General features: G+C 43.6%; 1 protein-coding gene across 1 annotated transcript in view; it reads left to right on the top strand.

Annotated features, from left to right (window-relative positions):
• Positions 1 to 21323, top strand: part of SKP2 (S-phase kinase associated protein 2) — a 33906-nt gene extending 12583 nt beyond the window's left edge. Inside the window, exons 4-10 of the mRNA XM_082724212.1 lie at positions 1558 to 1701; positions 3603 to 3737; positions 5410 to 5508; positions 6633 to 6763; positions 13580 to 13631; positions 13821 to 13928; positions 19446 to 21323. Coding sequence (XP_082580338.1) covers positions 1558 to 1701; positions 3603 to 3737; positions 5410 to 5508; positions 6633 to 6763; positions 13580 to 13631; positions 13821 to 13928; positions 19446 to 19659 — 883 coding nt within the window. The 3' untranslated portion in view covers positions 19660 to 21323. The remainder of the gene's footprint in view (positions 1 to 1557; positions 1702 to 3602; positions 3738 to 5409; positions 5509 to 6632; positions 6764 to 13579; positions 13632 to 13820; positions 13929 to 19445) is intronic.
• Positions 21324 to 21622: the final 299 nt, after the last annotated feature.

Here is a 21622-nt window from a genome sequence, read left to right as displayed (position 1 = left end):
CTCCATTCAGGGCTCTGCAGGCAATAAGACATTACAGGCATTTCCAGCGGTGGGCTCCTTGCTTAGAAGACCCTGGGGGGTGGAAGGGTGTGCGTACCGGAATGCTGGAGCGCGTGGTGGTGGAGTTGCACTGACGCGCTGACCCCTCCCCAGGTGACCCCATAGTGATTTTCTTGTTCTTCCAGGTGTGCTCTTCAGGCAAAGTCTATAAATCCTCACCTCAGTTGTCATATGAGTAACAGGTGGCATCTAGGAAGCACTGCCTTCTTAATCATAGAGGTCACATGATGCCTTGACAATTTCATCACGCAGAACTATTTCAGTTCCAGCCAGTGGTCTGCCTATTTCAAGCAGTATTAAAAAATACAATTCTAGTAGGCATTAAAATGTTCCCTCCTGTGCTTGAGCTCGTGTTTTCTTTTTTTTTTTCTTGCTAAATTGAATTAATCTGTGGCTGTTAAAGCTCCCTTATTGTACTGTTCTGTACATTTTATTACTTCATTTTTGCTTTAGAAAAACTGTCCAAACTCTAAGTAATGTTTTTCCTCTCACATTAGTTCATACATATACATATATTTCTGTGCACACATACGCTTTTTTTTTTTTTAAGCTTAAAGGGTATTGTAAAACACCCAAGTGCCTTTGTAGGGTTCCTTATTCCTCGTAGATATTTGATATCTCTTAATCAAGTGTAGTTGACCCTTAAGCAACATGGAGGTTAGGGGCACTGACCCTCCTGCCCACTCAAAAAATCCCCGTGACTTTTAACTCCCCAAACACTTACTACTAATAGACTGGTGTTCACCAGAAGCCTTACCCATGGCATGAACAGTCCATCAACACCTATCTTGTAAGTTACATGTATTATATATTCTTATTCTAACAATAAAGGATGCTAGAGAAAAGAATATGTTATTAAGAAAATCATAAGGAAGAAAAAACACATTTACAGTACTGAAAAAAATCTGCATATAAGTGAACCTGCTCAGTTCAAGACCATCTGCAAAAATCAGCTGTGGGGCTAACTTTCTTCTTTTAGTTCTATTTCCGTGTTACTTAGGGTAATTGTGGTAACTCATGTATGCTTTACAAAAACACCAAGTGGGATCGTTGAGGCCATTTTGAACCTACCTACCTATTCAGTAATCAATTAAGTGATTGGAGCAATCATTTTTTAAGTTACTAAATTGTATCGAACATTAACATTTTATTCTGTGGTTCCAGATCATTCATTACATGGCTATAATAGCATTGAACCATCTGAAGGAAAAACATACGGAGATATATGTATGTATGTGTGTCTCTGTCTCAGTATGTGTGTGTGTTTGTGTATGTGTGTGCAAATGAAGACAGAAGCTTATCCATGATACAAGCAAGAAATACTCATTTGTGTCTGAAAAAATACCATAGCTAGTTAATATAGTCAGCCCCAAACCGAAGCTTCCTTCAGAATCTGCTCCAGGGTGATTCAGTGGCCAGAGCCTCCTTGTTGCAGAGTGGGGGGGGCCCTCCGGTATCCAGTGCCCTCAGCTTATTAAGGCCCCCCCTCTTTTCCAGGTTTGACGAGTCTCTGTGGCAGACTTTAGACCTCACAGGCAGAAACCTACACCCGGATGTGATCGGTCGGTTGCTGTCTCGAGGAGTGGTTGCCTTCCGCTGCCCACGATCATTTATGGATCAACCATTGGCGGAACATTTCAGGTAAAAAAAGGAAAGCCCCCAGAAAAGGCTGTTTGTAAATCTTAAAGTGGAAACGGACCAAAACTTTGTTTCTTTCCTGTAACTTACGACCTGTGACAAGCCTATGCAGTGGAAGGCTAATAGAATTTTGCTGTGCGTCTTTGTGTTGAAACACGGCACAGCTTTCAGTGATGCCGTTTCTGCTCTTGGGCTCTTGCAGGGGGTCCAGGAGGCACATTTTGCTTCCCTCAGTTGGGGTTCTTGGAGGATGGGCCCACGGCCCCGTGAGGCAGGAGCCGTGCAGCGCACTCACTTGCACATGCAAGGCAGCCTCACTCTTCCCACACTGCCCATTTCTGACAGAGTACGAGGAGTCTTCTCAGATTATGAAGCTCTGGGCATCTGATCTTACGGTGGACAAATGTGCAACCTGAGCAAGAATGCCCTCTTTTTGTTCATTTCGTGGAGGATTTTGAAGAACGACTTCTCTTACTGATAGTTCAGCGGTATGATGATTTAGAGCCATGGAGTGGAATAACTAGATACTGAACAGAAAAATAAGCTAAGAACAGCAGACTTAAGGACAAAACCTACATCCCAACTCTGGTACTTTCCTCTTCCCTCCAGGGTTATATGGCAGCACCCTTTTCTGCTGCTGGTTACCCTTGTCCCGTGGCTCTTCCTTCTGGGTCTCCTTCACGTGAGCACTTTCCTTGGCCACTCTGGGCTCTGTCCCTGGTCCCTGGCTGCCTTCTCTTGATCCACACACTGGCCTCGGACACTCTGTCTTATAGACCCACCGTAGTGCTGGAACTTCCAGGTCCTCTTCCCCAGTTCAGCCCCCTCTTTCAAACGCACGCCTAGGCCCAATTACCTAGAAACCTCCATCCCTGCATTTCCTGCAGGTACCTCAGTGTTAGCCCCTTATAGCCGGCTCTTCCATTGTCTTTTTTGTTTTAGTCATTTACTCACTCATCTTTGCCTACAGGATTCATAGGCATAACTTTGTCACCTGCATTCAGCTCCTTCTCATGATGCCCACGAATTAACTTCCTAAGTGGGACTGTATAAGCAGCACCATCTTGACCTGGCAGAAATCCTCCTGAATTTAATTAATTTTTTTTTTAAGATTTTATTTATTTATTTGACAGGCAGAGATCACAAGTAGGCAGAGAGGTAGACAGAGCGGGGGGGGGGGGGGGGGGGACAGGCTCCCTGCTCAGCGGGGAACCCGATGCGGGGCTCTATCCCAGGACCCTGAGACCACGACCTGAGCTGAAGGCAGAGGCCTTAACCCACTGAGCCACCCAGGCGCCCCGAATTTAATTAATTTTTTTAAAGACTTTATTTGAGTGCGCGCACATGTGATAAAGCAGGGGGAAAGTGGAGGGAGAGGGAGAAGCAGACTCCCCGCTGAGGAGAGAGCCCAATGTGGGGCTTGATTCCAGGACTCTGGGAACATGAGCTGAGCTGAAAGCAAATTCTTAATTAACTGAGCCACCCTGGCGCCCCCTGAAATCCTCCTGAATTTTAAAATGAATGAGGGGAGGGAGTTATCTAGTAGCAGTTTATTTTAAGACTAAAACTGTGGGGCACCTGGGTGGCTCGGTGGGTCATGATCTCAGGGTCATGATCTCAGGGTCCTGGATCGAGCCCCACATTGGGCTCTGTGCTCAGTGGGGAGCCTGCTCCCCCCCGCCCATCCCGCCTGCCTCTCTGCCTACTTATGTTCTCTGTCAAATAAATAAATAAAATCTTTAAAAAAAAAAAAAAAGACTGAAACTGTACTACTTAAATGTGTATTTGGGGGTCGTGTGTGTGATTGGCCGCTCATCTGGGGAGGAGATGGGCTTGGATTTGATTTGGAGGTATGTGTGTAAGCCCCTTTAACAGAGCCTCTCTTTTCCTTCCTCTGTGCCCAGCCCTTTCCGTGTGCAGCACATGGATCTGTCCAACTCTGTAATTGACGTGTCTACCCTCCATGGCATTCTGTCCCAGTGCTCCAAGTTGCAGAACCTAAGCCTGGAAGGCCTGCAGCTGTCAGATCCCATCGTCAAGTGAGTGGCCATCAGGAACACGTGACAAAGGCAGTTGTTTTGATGTGTGTTCACTTCGTTTTCTGAATGTGATCTGGGTGCCCTTCTGCCCATGTCCAGATGGACTCAGAAAAGAGCCATGGGGTGCCCCGGCTTCTGCAGGACTCATCCAGGCCACCCAAGTTCACATGCTAACTATATGCCGGGCCTTATGCCAGGTTCCAGACATACAGGGCCGATGAGTGAAGGCAAGGTCCCTGCCTCATTCGTGGGAGAGACGGATAATTACAGTGCAGTGTGTTTGTTACATGCGTTGGTGAACACGAGGCATCACCCCCGAGAGACCTAGTTAAAATGAGGGAGGGCAGCCGCCTTAGAGGGAGTGACTCCTCAGCTGAGGATGGAAGGCATTCAGGGTGGAGATCACCGGGTGATGAGGTGAAGGAGCCCACGAGGTAAAGCTGCCTGTGTGGTTCTAACCGGGATGGCAGGCGGGAACTTGTGGAGCACGGGGTGCAGTGAGGAGACCCAGGGAGAGGGGAAGCAGCTCGGAACGGGCCCCTGTCATGCTGTAGGAAGTCTGGGCTCCGGGGCAAAGGGCAGCGTGCCAAGGAGAGTGGTCCTGAGAATGGAGGGAACGTGCGGAGTGGAAGTTTAGATAAAGAATCTGCTGGGCACCTGGGCGGGCTAACCATCTGTGGAAAAAACTAGACTATCGAGATGCTGTTGTGTTCATTCAGATGAGAAATGATGAAACCTGATGTAAAAAAAATAGCAGTGGTAGCGTTAGAATAAGTTTCTTGAACACAAAGTGCCAGATACTCGGTTCTTCAAAGGTCACCCCTAACGTAAGTTCTGATTGTTGTCCCCCTTTTTACAAATACAGAAACTGAGGCACGGAGAGGCCGAGTAACTTGTCTGAGCTCACATAGTTTGTAGGTGGCAGAACCAAGATTTGAATTTGGCTGTAGACTATGATTCCAGAACCCTCGCTCTTAATCATGGAGTTCCACTAACACAGGATTTTGGGAGTGTAGAGAAGGCAAATCTGAGAGATGTTTACTTGGAAGAACCTGGAGACTCAACACGTAGTAGTGTGGCTATAAGCTAATGCTAATTATGGGTAAAAGAGAGATGATATTTATTCAAGCACTCTTTTTTCTATTTAAAACCTACATTGCTTGGTGTTTGGGGTTTTTTTGGGTTAGACTTTGTTTATTTGACAGATAGAGATCACAAGTAGGCAGAGAGGCAGGCAGAGAGAGAGAGAGAGGAGGAAGCAGGCTCCCTGCTGAGCCGAGAGCCTCATGTGGGGCTCGATCCTAGGACCCTGGGATCATGACCTGAGCCGGAGGCAGAGGCTTAACCCAATGAGCCACTGAGGCGCCCCTGTTTGGTGTTTCTTGTGTGGTTCCTTTGTGCCAGGCATTGTGCTGAGTCCCTTATCACATTCTATAACTTAATCTTGACACTACTAAGAAGGTACTGATTCTGCCATTCCACAGATGAGTAAACTGAGGCAAAGCATCCTGCTTGCTTTCCTACAGAGTGAGACGTGAACTGAAACTCACTTCTGGCTGTAAGGCCTATGTGCTTAGCTGCTGACTCCTCTAACCTGCTTTCCTCAGAATGCTTATTAATTGAGTAGCAGTGTCTTACTGGTATTCCTCTGACATTTGCCTTTTTTTCCCAGTAATCTTGCGCAAAACTCGAATTTAGTGCGACTGAATCTTTCTGGGTGTTCTGGATTCTCCGAATCTGCCCTGAAGACCTTGCTGAGCAGCTGTTCCAGGTAGAAAAGATTGGAGACTTGGTTATACAACTGTTTTTGCAAATATACGATTATCCTTCCCATGAGCAAGGCATTGGATCTATTCCTTGAGCTATTCCGAACTCCGAACTCTTGGTGATACGTAATATCCTTTACCCTCTAAACTTCCTTTTCAACCTGAGGAGCCAAATCAGTCAGGCTGGCAGAGGCTACTTGTGTAGTAATCCCCGCCTATTTCTTCACTTGAAAGTAAGAAAAATTTGGTAATGTGTTTATCGAAATTAATCTCTTTATACCTGACTGTACAGTCAGGCTTTTTCCCTATAATATCTGTAGACCTAACTTAGCGGATATCATAGGTTTGGGTGACTCCATTAAAAACATCTTTATATCGTGTAATAATGTCAGTATATAAAGAAAGGTACAGTGACAGCCATTTCTAAGTGAGAGGGAGGACGTGGCTCACAGAATACTTAGTGTGTGTGCTTTTTAGTAGCCCTTGATCTTTCCTCTCTGGCATTGTATGTGTGTCTCTGTAATGGACTGCTGAAAGTAGATTGCCTTAGGATAAGAGTGTTACCATGAGAGAGAAATGTATAACCCTCCATTCGTTCTGTAGTGTCAGGAACGGGGTGTCTGGCTTAATTGGTGGATATTGTCTTTGAATTCATTGGCTCAGTCAGCACAAGCCAGATAAGATGAAGTGGGCTTTTGCAATGTCTGTCTCTTTATTGGGAATCCCCGGTAAAACCCATCAACTTTTTAAAGCCTCTGGAGTGGTTGATTCAGCCTGGCTGTTTGCTGAGAAAGAAAACGAGGCTGGAGCTGCTCCACTTGGTCCTGTAACCTGTGGGAGCCCTCAGGAGGAGCAGAGAGTGTTCCCTCCATTTCCAGAAGGGGGCAGCACTCACTAAGGTTTGGGCTCTGTTCCGCTAGGGCACACCAGGGCAGGGGAGCGTTGCAGGAGGGGAGAAGGCAGTCTCAGGTGAGCAGAGGCAGCTGTCTAGAGAGAAGCAGAGGTTCTCTGCGTGAAATGGTTAAGAATCTGTGGCTTCGTGTTTTCTCTGCAGCTCTGAGTCAAGGGCTTTCCTAGAGCTCATTCCTGGGTCCCAGTTTCATGCTTTCCGTATTTCTCTTCTGTGCAGATTGGATGAGCTGAACCTGTCCTGGTGTTACGACTTCACCGAAAAGCACGTGCAGGTGGCTGTCGCGCATGTGTCTGAGACCATCACCCAGCTCAATCTCAGCGGCTATCGGAAGAATCTGCAGAGATCAGGTAAGCCCCTCCGGGCCCTGGACCCTGCCTGGCAACGAGGGCCGCAGCAGGTTGGATTTCTTGGAGAGCGCCTCTAAGTGCTGCCCTGCATCGTTTGGCTCCTTGGATCCAGCGCTCCTGTTCTTAGTCGCGTTTTTCAGGTGTGGTGGCGGCTGATCTGAAAGCGTGGGTAAAGGCAAACAGCTGGTGGGGCGGCATCGAGATCGGAATCCAGAGTCTCCAAACCTTCCTACTTGAAACCAATTTATTTCTAAGCAGCACTTCTTTTAATCTGCTAGATGAGTGGGTAAAACCTGCAGCAGGAAATAGATGAATGTCGTGTTTGATCAGTATTCGGTGGTTCTCAGCCAGTGCCATTTTGCCTGCAAGGGGACATTGCGGGAGGTCTGGAGACGGTTCTTAGGGCCACAGCCGCGGGGGTGTTCCTGGAAGCTGGTGGGCAGAAGCCAGGAATGCTGGTAAGCAGAGTGCCCAGGACAGCAGAATAACACAAAAGATAATCTGATCCAAAATGTCAGTAGTGCCAAGGTTGAAGCCCTATTATAAACTCTGTGAGTTCATGTTTAAAACTCTTTTTAATTCAATCTAAGACGATGATGAGGTGGTTTAGTTGAACACGGACATTTGAAGTGAGGGGTAATGTGTGATCATTAGCCGTCTGTATAAGCCTCCATGTTCAGTTATGCTTTAATTGTCTAATATTGACAGAATCCTGATCAACAGAGATACATGTTTGCAAATGGGATAGATTATTTTTTTTCATTAACATATAATGTGTCATTTGCTTCAGGGGTACAGGTCTGTGATGCATCAGTCTTACACACTTCACAGCACGCACCGTAGCACATACCCTCCCCAACATCCCTCACCCCGCCCCCCCCAGCCCTCCCACCCACCTCCCCTCCAGCAACCCTCAGTTTGTTTCCTGAGATTAAGAGTCTCTTATGATTTGACTCCCTCTCTGGTTTCACCATGTTTCTTTTTTTCTCCCCTCCCATATGATCCTCTGTCTTGTTTCTCAGGTTCCTCATATCAGGGAGATCATATGATAAATTGTCTTTCTCTGATTGACTTACTTCACTTAGCATAATGCCCTCTAGTTCCATGTATGTCATTGCAAATGGCTAGATTTCATTTCTTTTCATGGCTGCATAGTATTGCATTGTATATATACACCACATCTTCTCTATCCATTCATTTGTTGATCAATACATTTGTATCTTTGGGGTAAATGCCCAGTAGTGCAATTGCTGGGTCGTAGCATAGCTCTATTTTCAACTTTTTGAGGAACCTCCATGCTGTTTTCCAGAGTGGCTGCACCAGCTTGCATTCCCACCAACAGTGTAGGGGGTTCCCCTTTCTCTGCATCCTCGCCAGCATCTGTCATGTCCTGACTTGTTAATTTTAGCCATTCTGGCCAGTGTGTGGTATCTCACTGTGGTTTGGATCTGTATTTCCCTGATGGCCAGTTGCACAGCTTGTTTGAATGGCTTTCCCTCACGATCCCAGGCCATGGGCCATGCAGAGCCTCGCCGAGCTAGCAGCACACCTCAGCTGTGTCTTCAGGACTCGGTGTTGGCTCATGAAAGTGCTTTGTTTTTATGGTTTTTGTGATACTCTAAAAGATTTGAATCAAACAATTGCAGAGTGTGTCTTCCTAGAATGTAAGTAGTATTTGTAAACTGCTTCACTAGGACAAGATGCCCGTCTGCCAAGTTCAGTGTATCAGGGTATCGTGAAGAGGACCTGGGTTCTTGGGCATACTGGGGGCTTGAGGCCTTTGCTGGGCTCCAGTCCGGATGCCTGCAACTGCAGACAGGGGAACATTTTCTTCAGACAGCTGTGAGAGCAACAGTGTGTCTGTCTTCCCGCTCTCCCCTACACATAGCATTTGTGTTCTACATTTTTTCCCCCTTAAACACTATTTGGAATCTGATGTCAGTCCTATATAGTCATTCTCAAAAAGACATAAAATATGGGGAAAATCATCCATAATCTCAGTAACCTCTTGCTGGTCTTTTTCCTGCATATTTACCAAAGTGGGACATAGTGCATGAAACACTTTGCAGTATGCTTCCCCCCTCCAGATAATCCCATTTTAGTAGCTGCACCCCATCATTTTCGGTGGCTGTGTGGTAATCCGTCAAGTAGATATGGAATAATTTGTACCAATTGAATAGTAATTTCTTCACTTGATCTCCTTATAATGGACTTTTAGCGTCTTTCCAGTTATTTCCTTTTTTAACAACCTTGTCACGGACAGAGATAAATCTGGAGTGCCTTTCTAAGGGTGGATTCTTCTAAATGAGTTAAGGATTAGGATCTGTTCTTAAGCTTGGGTCGTTCTTGCCAAATGACCTTCCAAGGAAGTTAAGCTCCCACCAGCGAGCAGCCTCTTCACATTGAATCCCACCACCAGGTCTTTCCTGTTCATCCCCGCACCAAGAAAAGGCAGTGCCTCATTGGCATTTCCTTCCCGTATCTGAATTTCCTGTTTCTTTAATTGAATGAAAGAAGGGTCTTGGTGCAGGGTTGAGAAACTCTGCCGTAGGCAAGCTGCTGTTAATCTAGCCACGTTGGGCCTAAAACTCTTCTCTTTGTTCCTCCAGAAAAGGAGAGCGAGCCTATTTACCAAGCTCTGGCCAGAATAATAGGTAATAAAATCCTGCTTGCTGGACACATTCAGGGCAAGGACAAAGATCTGGAGTTGAAGTTGAAGTGTGTGTGTTCTTAGTTACACAGTGGGAATCGGAGATTTTTTTTAACAGTGGCACCCAGTACTTCACCATTTAGAAGATGGTATGAATGTCCTTTTAGCTCCTACACTGGCGCCAGTCCACCCAGGTTCCAGTTCCTGCTCTGCTGTTTACTGGGTAGTCTGAAGCAAGTTGCTGAACTTCCCTGTTCCTCAGTTTCCTCATCCATAAAACGGAGGTAGTAGTGGAAGCCATCTCTTAGGATCATAGTAAGGAGTAAATGGGTGAATCCCACAGAGGCGTTAACCCTAGTGAGTGTGCAGTGATCGTTGCTGTTATTTTTGCCACCCCCCGTGGGGCAGTAGGGAAGCACTGCCTGGGGTCCTGGAGGACCAGCTCTTGGTCTTGGATTTGACCTTGACTTCTCTACATGAAATCATCTCCCTCCTTGAATTGACAGGTCAGATTTGGGGGTTAGTAAGATGCCTTCTCGCGCAAGTGGATCTCCAGCTCGTGGGGAAATGAAGGGGACAGCGTGTAGAGGGATCTCAGCAGTGACTACTGTTTATGATCCCTTTCCACTGAGGGGCGCCAAGGCTTAAGGGAGGGCTGGAGAGTACCAGTTCTACCCATCCACCCCCCCCCCCCCCCAGCCAAGGTTTTGTTCTTTCCTAGGTGGCATCAAATGAGATTGGATCTAATTGGGGATTTGGGGGATGCCTAGTGGGCTGGCTGGGTGATGGGTCTCTCAAAATTGTACTGTGCCCTTCTTCATCTTTTTAGTCACTCATTAGACAAATGTTTATTGAGCACTGCTGATGCACTGTTCCTGACTTGGGAGCTGTGACCTTGAACAGAACTGAGGAAGTCACCCCTGTGCAGCATACATACTGGCAGGGGAGCCAGGCAACCCACAGACAACGAAATGTGGTGAAAAGTGGGGAGCAGAGTGTCGGCCAGAGGGGGCTGTTTTCAGATGGAATGGCCAAAGAGAGGGCCTCTGCGCAGAAGTGACACCTAAGCAGAGGCCTGATCGGGTAAAGGCAGGACCTGTATAGATAAGTGAGGAAAGAACATTCTGGAACAGCAAATGCAAAGCCTCAATATGGAAACCAGTGTTAGAGGGAGCAAGGAGCACAATGATAGGAGGTAAGATAGCCCAGGATTCTCTAAGCCAAGGCAGAAGCTTTGTTTGGATTTTCTCTGAGTGAGATGGGAAGCCCCCGTAGCATTTTGAGCAGGAAACGATAGGGTCTGACTCCCCTTCAAATGTCGTCTTCTAGTGCTGTGTGGAGAAAAGGCTGTAAGAGACGGGGTGGGGGGCGGTGACGTGGGACGTGGTAAGAAATGATCAGACATTAAAAAGCCGACAGACTGGATGTGGGATGCGAGAGAACAGGTGAGCATGCCTCCTGGGGTTTCGGCCCAAGCAGCCGGATTGGTGACGTTAGCACTTTCCCAGAGACAGGGAAGACTTTAGGGAAGGACCAGATTTAGAGGAGAAATAACTATTGGCTTTTAGGCCTGCATTTGAAATGCCTGTCCCACATCTCAGTGGATGTATCAAGACAGTTTAAAAGATTTTATTTATTTGTGAGACAGAGAGAGAGCATGAGAAGAGGGAGGGTCAGCAGGAGAAGCAGGCTCCCCACTGAGCAGGGATCCCGATGCCAGACTTGATCCAGACTGCAGGATCATGACCTGAGCAGAAGGCAGTCACTTAACCAACTGAGCCACCCAGGCGCCCTATCGAAACAGTTTAAAATGCAAGTCTAAGATTTAGGGGAGGGCATGGGGCTGAAGACAGAACTGTGGGAAGAAAAAGCCCCAACCGTGAATGGAGCTTACTTACTTTTAAAAATAAAAAACATATATTGATTGATTTTTTTTTCTTTTTTTAAGATAGAGTGAGGAGGGGGAGGGGGCAGAGGAGAAGCAGAGGGAGAATCCTGAGCAGAACCTGATGCTGGGGTGGGGAGGGGTGTGAGGCGTGGGTCTCGATCTCACGAGCCCGAGATCCTGACCTGAGCTGAAATCAAGAGTCAGACGCTCAACCAACTGAGCCCCCCAGGGACCCCTATTGATTCATTTTCTGAATACAAAATAACACATGTGACTCTCTTCCAAGTTTTGAAAAGTTTCCTGGAATCCCACCATCCTTGGGTGTATTTCCTTCCAGCCTTCCCCTCCTATCCCCAACCCCATGAACCATTTTCTGTCTGTGACTTTGTGTATAAATATGAGTTTGGGGGGAATCCTGGGTGGCTCGGTCAGTTAAGCGTCTGCCTTGGGGTCAGGTCCTTGGGATCAAGCCCTGCATCAGGCTCCCTGCCCAGAGGAGAGCACGCTTCTTCCTCTGTCTGCCACTGCCCCGGCTTGTGCTTTCTCTCTCTCTTTCTCTCTGATGAATAAATAAAATCTTTAAAAATAAATATGAGTTTTTGCATGTGTTATTACTAAATTGAGATTAGAATGCATTATACGTATTTTGTTTTCACTATACAATATATCTTGAGTATATTTTCATGTCATGAAGTGCTGTCTAAAAGCTTTTGAGTGACTGCCATTAGCATTGTGTTCCACAAAATGGATGGAGGTTAATGAATTAAAATAATTGGGGAAGGGACTATTAACAACTATTGCTGAAATGAACGTCTTCATGCATACCTCATTGTTTTTCTAAAAGTGGAATTACTGAGCCAAAGAGCCAAGTGTATAATGCTCAAAACACACCAAAAATTCAGTTTACTCTAAAGAAAGTGAGTTTGCTCCCCTGAAAGGCTGCATAAAATTAAATATCCACTTGTATATGTGAGACCTGCTTTATTATATGTCAGCAATTCTGGATATTATGATAGTATTTTTTTTTTTCATTTGATAGCTGAAAAGCAGTATTTTAGGAGCACCTGGGTGGCTCAGTGGGTTAAAGCCTCTGCCTTTGGCTCAGGTCATGATCTCCGGGTCCTGGGATTGAGCCCCACATCGGGCTCTCTGTTCAGCAAGGAGCCTGCTTCCTCCTCTCTCTCTGTCTGCCTCTCTGCCTACTTGTGATCTCTGTCTGTCAAATAAATAAATAAAAACTTAAAAAAAAAAAAAGGAATATTTTAATTTTATTTTTACTTTTTTGCACCATTTTTCTCTGTTTGGCCAAGTATCACTTCCATATTTTTTGCCCATTTCTATGTTTTATCTTTCTTTACTCTTTATATAAGACCATTAACATTCTGTTTAATGTTGGAAACATTCCCAGTTTTCTGATACTTTTTAAATTTTGTGTTTTGTTTTGCTTTAACATGGTAGACTTAAAACTTTTATGTCATAAATTACCGCTTTCCTTTGTTTTCCTTTGTGTTTAGAAAATCTAAGATCCAATGAATAATTACCCTATATTTTTGCATTTTAGTACCTTTTCATATATGTGGGATTTATTTGGATATATTATTTGAGTTGGAGAAATAAGTTTTTTTCTGCTTGTAGTAGCAGTGTCATTTTTTAAAATAATCCATGATGTCCCCCATTGATTTAAAGTGCTACTTTTTTTTTTTTTTTTTTTTTTTTTTTTAGATTTTATTAATTTATTTGACAGAGATCACAAGCAGGCAGAGAAGCAGGCAGAGGGGGAGAGAGAAGCAGGCTCTCTTCTGAGGAGGGAGCCTGATTCAGGGCTCGATCCCAGGACCCTAGGATCATGACCTGAGCCAAAGGCAGTCATTTAACCGACTGAGTCACCAGGCACCCCTTAAGTGCTACTTTTATTATACATTATTTGTTTATAGATGATGGTGTTTGGTTTTGCATTTTGCTAGTGTAAGTGGCATTTTTTTTTTTCTTTTTTCCCCACCTAGGTATTGCAGATACATAGCTAAGCTGTGGATTGTTACTAACTTACCATATTTCATAGTTCTCTTACTATTTCTAGTTGATTCTCTTGGATTTTCTGGATTCAAAATCTTACATACCAAGATGATGATTTGGTGTTTTGTTTCTCATAGTGTGACTCTAATTGCATTCATTGTTCCAAGCTTCTAGCACCAAGATAAATGATAGTGTTGATAACAAATATCCTTGTCTTGTTCCTCATTTAATAGTGACCATCATTTTTTGTTTTTTTTTCCCCTAGATGTCTCTACCTTAGTTGGAAGATGCCCCAATCTTGTCCACCTAGACTTAAGGTATTTTTGTTTTCATTGGTTTATTTTAAAACAAAAATTGAAAAATCATGACTGCTCATTGAAGGTGGAAAGGATCTTAACTTGTTGAATTGAATGAACCAAACAGTTGGTTATTTCCGTTTTCTCCATCTGAACTGATACGTAGTTCAGTTTGAATCAGTTTGAATCTTCTCTTCTGCTCTGTTCCAGCGATAGTGTCATGCTGAAGAATGACTGCTTTCCGGAATTTTATCAGCTCAGCTACCTCCAACATCTCTCACTCAGTCGGTGCTATGATATTGTACCTGAAACTTTACTGTAAGTATTTCATTTTCTAAAAGTAGGAGAAGACAGGGATCAAGAGATGCCACTTGGGGTAGTATTTGTTATTATTAATAGCAGGTGCTTCAAACTTGAACATCTGGAGGGGAGGCAGGTGGGAGGGATGGGGTAACTGCGTGACAGGCATTAAGGAGGGCACGTGATGTGATGAGGACTGGGTGTTGAACGACTGAACTCCACATCAGAAACCAATGATGTACTATGTGTTGACTAATGGAATTTAAATTAAAAAATAAATAAAACTTGAACATCGATATGGGTGTACCACAAATAGGTTAGGGAATTCCAGCAAAACAGAAAAACCAAGACAAAATTTTTTCCTTAAAAAATCTTGGAAAGTTGACTGGGATAGTTTACTGAACATTTATTATTTAGTTAGAAGCAGGTTTAAATATTAGAATACCATACTCTAGTATTTGGAAGACTTGAAAAAGGAAAAATCCTTTTCACCTCCAGGGAGCTCAGAGTATGGGGGCTTTCCCCCCCCAACATTTTTCAAATCAACTCCCATTGACTCTGACAGACTCCCTCTGGGCTAGAGGAAAGTTCTGTAATCTTCTAGTGATGTCTGTCCTGGCCGGTGGTCAAAGAATGGGAAGAATAGCATCACGTAAATGGTAAATGTCATGAGTCCAGTGCTATCTTGGAATGGGGGAGACTGAAGTCCAAAAGAGTGAAGTGACTTAACCTGAAGCTATAAAGCGAGTTAAAGGCTAAGTGAGATCTGCATGCTAGGTTTTCTGGATCGATGAAAATAGTCTAATAGTCTAATCCAGTGGCTCTTTTGAGAGTTAATTTTGTGTCTGCTCAGCAACTTACGCAAATCAAGGGAGAGCAAAAATTGCTGGTCTTTCTTTTAGAAGGTGCTATTCTCAAGTCATCTTAGGAATAACATTGTCTTTTTATTTTTTAAAAGTTAACTTTTTATCCCCAAAGGACTGGAAAATCCTTCCTCATGTAGGATGTAAATGTATAGCAGTTTTATTGAAAACCACAAGAAGTCAGTGCCATGAATTTGGTCAGGCGCCCTTCTTATTCCAGCCGGGAGACCTTGATTGAAGCCACTGCCCCACGTAGCTCACTGTCCCAGAGAAGGTCGTTTAGCTTCTGGTTCCTACCCAAGAAGCATGGGGACTTTGAACAAAGAATTTATGTAGTTCAAAAATGATTGGTTTGCATCTTCTAAGTTAAGTTGCAAGAATTAATAAATGATACTTCAGCTATATAGGGTTAACTAGTAGAATTAGAAAATCCAATAATTAGGGATGCCTGGGTGGCTCAGTTGGTTAAGTGGATGCTTTCAGCTCAGGTCATGATCCTAGCATCCTGGGATCGAGTCCCACAACGGGCTCCTTGCTCAGCAGGGAGCCTGCTTCTCTCTCTTTCTCTTCCTGCCACTCTGCATGTGCTCGCTTGCTCTCTCTCTCTGAGAAATAAATAAGTAAAATATTAAAAAAAAAAAAAAGAAAATCCAGTAATTGTATTTTTAATTAATCGCTTTAATTAATCTTGGGGCTCAGGGGCTCAGCCAGTATCTTGTTTGAAAAAGCACTGCCTAAAAGGGATGGCAATCTTTACTTCCATGTGTCTCAGACAGTAGGGTGTGAACTCGTGTACAAGGAAGCCTTGTTGAAATCTTGTGCCCCGTGGTAACCAGAACTCCTGGGAGCCTCTAGTTTCCACCCAGAAAAGCGTCCCTGTCACCCGTCTCTCCTGTCTTGCCCTCTGGGTGTCAGCATCTTTGCCCGTGCAGCCCCTGGGGACGACAGTGATCAGTCTTTTTTGGTTGCTTTTCTCAAGAGAATCTCTTCCCATGTCTCACTTCTGTACTTTTTCTCCAGAGAAAGAAGCTAAGCAGGTAATCCCCAGATGCTTTTTCTCAAGCAGAGGCTAAGGGAAGGCTGTGAGCTCTCACAGTTTAGTATTTTTATCCAGTAGGATAAGAACACCTGCAGAGGGGCGCCTGGGTGGCTCAGTGGGTTAAAAGCCTTCGGCTCGGGTCATGATCCCAGGGTCCTGGGATCGAGCCCCACATTGGGCTTTCTGCTCAGCGGGGAGCCTGCTTCCCGCTCTCTCTGTCTCTGCCTGCCTCTCTGCCTACTTGTGATCTCTGTCAAATTTAAAAAAAAAAAAAAGAGCACCTGCCTCGGAGTCCTGCTTGCAGGCAATGTGAGTTGCTGCTTAAGGGCACAGACCTCAAGTCACAGACCTACATTTGAACCCTCACTGCCTTGTGACTTGTCCTAACCTTATCTTGAAATAAGAGAAACGGGCGTTGGGAGTTCGGTTACAAATCAGATCACCAAAAAAAAAAAATGAGGACAGAGAGAAAAAAGATGCTCTCCTTGTACTTCAAGGTAAAAGAGTATGTTTCTTCAGGCATTATGTAAATAGTATGCTGGTTAACCTCATGAATCCATTAAATGAGTTTGCCTATAACCTATCCTTAGAAGTTTCTTAAGATAGACTGTTCTTTTCTCTAATTTCATTCTGGCAGCTGATGTACTCAAAATTCACAGTAAGAATTCCAGGATCCTCAATAGTAATTTTGAGAAAGCCATTTATGCTAAAGAATTTTTATTTCTTAGAAGTGGGAAAATAAAATTTGATTGATTTTCTTCTGTATTGCTAGTGCTTTAGACTACTTGGGAAACTAGGTTTTTCTTCTACAGGGTATGTCCGCATTGTGTATAGTCCTTTCCGCCTGAATTGATTTTATTCCAACTATGTCCAGACTTTCTTCTGATCATTCTGTATTTCTCACCCAAGTAAGAAAGTACACTGGAGCTAGTGAACTGATCTGAGATTGGGAGAGACTAAGTAGAAAGTCTGTGTAGGACAATTTGTAGTTAGGCATTGATTAATTGCATATGGTTACATACTAACTAATAGTTACAAATATAGTTACTAAATAATATTGTTACATACTTACTAATAGATTTTATAAGGAAAATAGGAATGTGTATTTGAGGTAAAGTGTAAACCTATGAAAGGGTCTGTAAGTATCTTTTGTTTACTCAGATGAAACAAAGATACACAAGACATTATCAAACAATGACACACAAAGGTACACGAGACACAGGGACGCCTGTGGCTCTGTTGGTTGGGTGTCTGCCTTCAGCTCAGGTCATGATCCCAGGGTCCTGGGACTGAGTCGATTCGGTTTCCTTGTTTGTTCAACAGGGATCCTGCTTCTCCCTCTGCCTGCCTCTCCCCCTGCTTGTTCTCTCTCTCTCTGACAAATAAATAAACAAAATCTTAAAAAAAAAAAAAAAAAGACATTATCAGTGTTCTTTTATACTTCTTAAAATTGGAAATAATGGCTCTTCATTGCTATTTACTGTCCTTCGGTTGCTTATAAATTTGTTCTGTTGTGTTGTAGATGACACGTGAATTAAGGGGCTTTTGATGCTTATTTTGTTTCAGCCCCTTAAAATTTTAAAAGACTTTCTGGCTTTTCGATTTGGATCATCCCCCGTCCCATGAGATGCAGTTCACTCCTTTCTCACTTAGGATACCTGCATGTCTCTGAGAGTCTGCTGTCATTTCCTTACGCTCACCAAGGCTCCTTCCCAGTGCTGTTGCGAGAACATTCTTCTCCTGCCATCTGCTGCGCACCCTTTGCTCACTCGCTCCTACAGTGTCTGCTTACGACTCTAATTCGGTCCACTGTGGAAGGGCTTACAGTTTGGCTAATTCGGATATCCCAGCACCCAGATTCTCATTACAAAGTTCTCAAATGCTTGGATTTCACATAAGAGGGATTTAAGATTTAAGGTTGGGGCAGAACTGCTGTCATCTTAAGGGATATTGTGTATAAACGTCTGTGTGCTGTGACCTTTCTTTGCACTCCTTCTGCTGTATTCCAGAGGTTAGTTTACTTTAAGAAGAATGGTACTTCACTATTCCTGATTTTCTTTTTTGGCTGTTGTAACCTCCAGATCGTATGGTCCTTTTATAAACACCAAGCATGTTTATTTTACTTAGATAGTACTTTCATTTTCTAAATTAGCCTTCATCTTTATTCAGCTAATGTGTATTAAACATCTGTGGTGTTTAATACACTTGTTGAGTGTAGAACAAATACATTTAGCGGGTAGTGGGATGACCGGGAGGGTGGGTTGAACGTGGAAAGTCCTAAGGCCAGCAGAACAGTTTGAGTTCCGTAAACAAGAGGGCAGCATCAAAGGCTTGGGGAAGGGGGGGGGGGGGGTGGAAGGGTGACATCATCTTAGCTGAGCTTTAGGAAGATGCCTTGGACATTGGCATGTAGAATAGACTGGAAGGAAGAAAGAGAGGAGGACAGGTGAAATTACTATGAAGAAAGTTTGTGATTTTTAGTAATTATCGTCAATATGAAGATAGAAAGGATGCTGCTGCCACTATGTGGCATTGATCAATGTGTTCATTGATCTGCAGTGGGATTTTGTTGATATTCCTAACTAAATATTCCCTTTCCTAAGACTTTGTACTCTGTGTCCCAACCTGGAGCAAATACAGATCAGAGAGATGAATTTCTAAGTACAGAGATCGGAGTTAAAGAAGAAAGAATCATTACCTAAAAGTATTTACTTTAGGGAAACAGGCTGCCTTTTTTGTGACCAGAATGTCACTGTTGACAGACTTGTATTTCACTTAATGGGAAAGCTGAGAAGAGGATTGGCATATATGCAGCCAAAAAAGAAGTAATATGTAGGGAAGTCAGATGGCTTTCTTTTCCCTCTCATAGAAAAGGTGTGACCAGTTACTCCTTTTCTCCATCTGCAGCCAACTACATAGCCTTGTTTCTAGTACTTTTGCAAAGTCGCTGTTAGGTTTTATCACGGGTAATGGACTTACTAAGAAGTTACCATAACTTCTGCTGCTCATCTTTTGAGAGGAGGAAACTAGTTCAAATAAAGGTCAAGTCCATGCTTGGAAATCACATATAACCTGAGGTGATTCAGTAAATCCTCTCAATTTAAATCAAGAATAGAGGGACGCCTGGGTGGCTCAGTTGGTTAAGCAGCTGCCTTCGGCTCAGGTCATGATCCCAGCGTCCTGGGATCGAGTCCCACATCGGGCTTCTTGCTCCGCAGGGAGCCTGCTTCTCCCTCTGACTCTGCCTTCCACTCTGCCTGTGCTCGCTCTCGCTCGCTCTCTCTCTGACAAATAAATAAATAAAATCTTTTTAAAAAATAATAAATAAATAAATCAAGAATAGAGAAGGGAAACAACTATGGTTGGATCTTCAATAAACCTCAGTGGTTAGGTTGTGAGAAAACATCTAATTAAATACACCGGCGTGGGCCCTAAGGCCATGTTGTCCAGGCTGTGATCCACGCTCTCTGGTTTCACTCACCTTTGCTGTGTTCTCGGATCATGGATGGCACGTGGGGTTTTCAGTGGGCGCTGTATAGACTGTGATACAAATGGTAAAAATTGGGTCATGTACCTCGAGTGGATCAGTCACCATAGATCCTGCTACTCTGAAAGGTCTCTCTTCCTTTCCAGTGAACTTGGAGAAATCCCCACACTGAAAACACTACAAGTGTTTGGAATCGTGCCAGACGGTACCCTTCAGCTGCTAAAAGAAGCCCTTCCTCATCTACAGATTAATAGTGCCCATTTCACCACCATCGCCAGGCCGACCACTGGCAACAAGAAGAACCAGGAGATCTGGGGCATCAGATGCCGGCTGACGCTGCAGAAGCCCAGTTGCCTGTGAAGTATCTATGGCAGGCAGGGTGGTGTCCCCTCTTTTCTTTGGAACAGGGAAAATGGGCAAGAAGCCCGCCTGCTGAAGCGCTCGGCTCTTTTTATTCTTGGTCTTCCCTTTGCCTGCCTTCTACAAGTGTATTAGACAACCGATTGAGAGTGAAAACGATGAAGCTTTGCTTTTTCTCAATAACCAGAAGAGCTTCGGTTACTGCTTCTGTGCACTTACGAGCCCAAGTTTAAGGCCCTTTTAGGAGAGCCTGTAATTTCAGGATAAGGTTAAGCAGCAAGATTTGAGCCACCTCTTTCAAGTGCCCTCTTGTTCCGTCTGTTTAGAATCAAGCGTAAGAATCACCACCAGCAAATCATTTTCACGATCTGTGTGGTAACTTTCTTCTATTTAATTTCTCAGTATTGCCTTATGCGACGTAGATTGGTAGAAGTGTTTGTATTGTGAACGGAACAAAAGGAGAATCGTAGGAGGGTCGCATTCGTGGCATTCTCTTCCGGAGATTGCAGAACAGACCTTTCAGCTTTGCCTTTAGATTTGAAATTAGGTTCATGGAAACAGAGCCCTGGGCAATTCATCTTGAAACCTCAACGAGAAACAGCTAGCCATCAGAGGCAAAGAGTTGGTCCAGCATCTGAAGGCTCAAGAGGCTGTTTTCCGTGCTGGGTTGATGTGGACTGTCCTCTAATGAATAGCCGTGAAGTTTCCTTCCTGTGTTGTGTTCCCAGAATGCCGAATCGTGGCCTTCTAACTTTATGATCAAATGATGTTAACGTGCGTTCTTTAGCTTTTAAGATGACTCGCTGTGTTTTAGAAAGGTGATAGTAGCCAGTCTTTATTCTTGAAACGTTGGCTGAAATGCCAAACTGAAACTGCCTGCCATTTTCCTTTATTGCCAAGGTTCTTCAGGTTATTTTTATATGACTCTAGAATCAAGTATTTTAAATTGCCTTTAAAAAAAAAAAATTATCTCCCACAATAATTGTTGGAAAGTCATTGTTGTCTAAAGTTCCTGGACCTTAGTTCCTTTAGTTCTGGGAGAACTACGTGTTTGTTCACCCAGAAATAGATGCTCGAAGTAGGTGTGGGCTTCATGCGGTTTCAAAGCAGTAAGACAACTTGAAACTACATTAAAGTTAAGATTTGGGTGTGGAATCTTTGGATGGCAACAGTGATTTTTTTTTAATGGTGTCTAGAAGAAAAAAGATTAAATTCTACCTAAAAAAACAACAACCAAAAAAAAAACACTACTTTCTTTGAATTGATGACCTTCCCATATTTTTGAAATGGAACAAAAGGAGCTAAAACCTGTTACTTGTAGTATCATTAATTGTTTTTAAATCAGACTTTTCAAATGTTGGAAACAACGATATGAAGTGCCCTTATCTGCTCAGACCTAAGGAAGAACATTTTAAAGTGGCCTTGTTCGGGAAATGATTATGTTTCAATTTTGTACTCGTTAAAAAGTGCTAAATATACTACATGAAATTATTGTTTACAGATTAGTGACAAGGGCAGATGATAGGATCCATTTGGACTGTGATTTCCAGATGCCCTCAAACATACAGTACTTCCAAACTCAAGTCCAGCCATAAGCTATTTTTGTATGTGATTTCTACTTTTATAGACCTGTTTTAAAATAAAACACATTTTTATAAAAATGAGTACTTTCACTAAGTTGCATTCCTTTGTTCTTTCTCTTTTTTTTTTTTTTTTTTTTTAAGTTCTCTAGTTAGAAAATCCTTGGTGTGGTGTGTCCTTGCTATAGTGTGCTCTGGGTCATAGCCTCTAGTTAAAGACCTACAAAACTAGCCTAAGTGGACCTCTTTGTTCCATTTGCTTCATATTTTTTTGTCAAATTAAAAGGATAGTGTATAATGCTTTCTGAGAAGGTTAAGTAAGGCTTATTCTTAACCTTTAAAGTGCTTCTAAAATAGTAATATTTATAAAACATTTGAAGTTC

The sequence above is a fragment of the Mustela nivalis genome, assembly GCF_964662115.1.
Source record: "Mustela nivalis genome assembly, chromosome: 3".
Classification (NCBI taxonomy): Eukaryota; Metazoa; Chordata; class Mammalia; order Carnivora; family Mustelidae; genus Mustela; species Mustela nivalis.
Note: the sequence above shows the minus strand (reverse complement) of the source record. Positions and strands in the feature narration are given on the sequence as shown.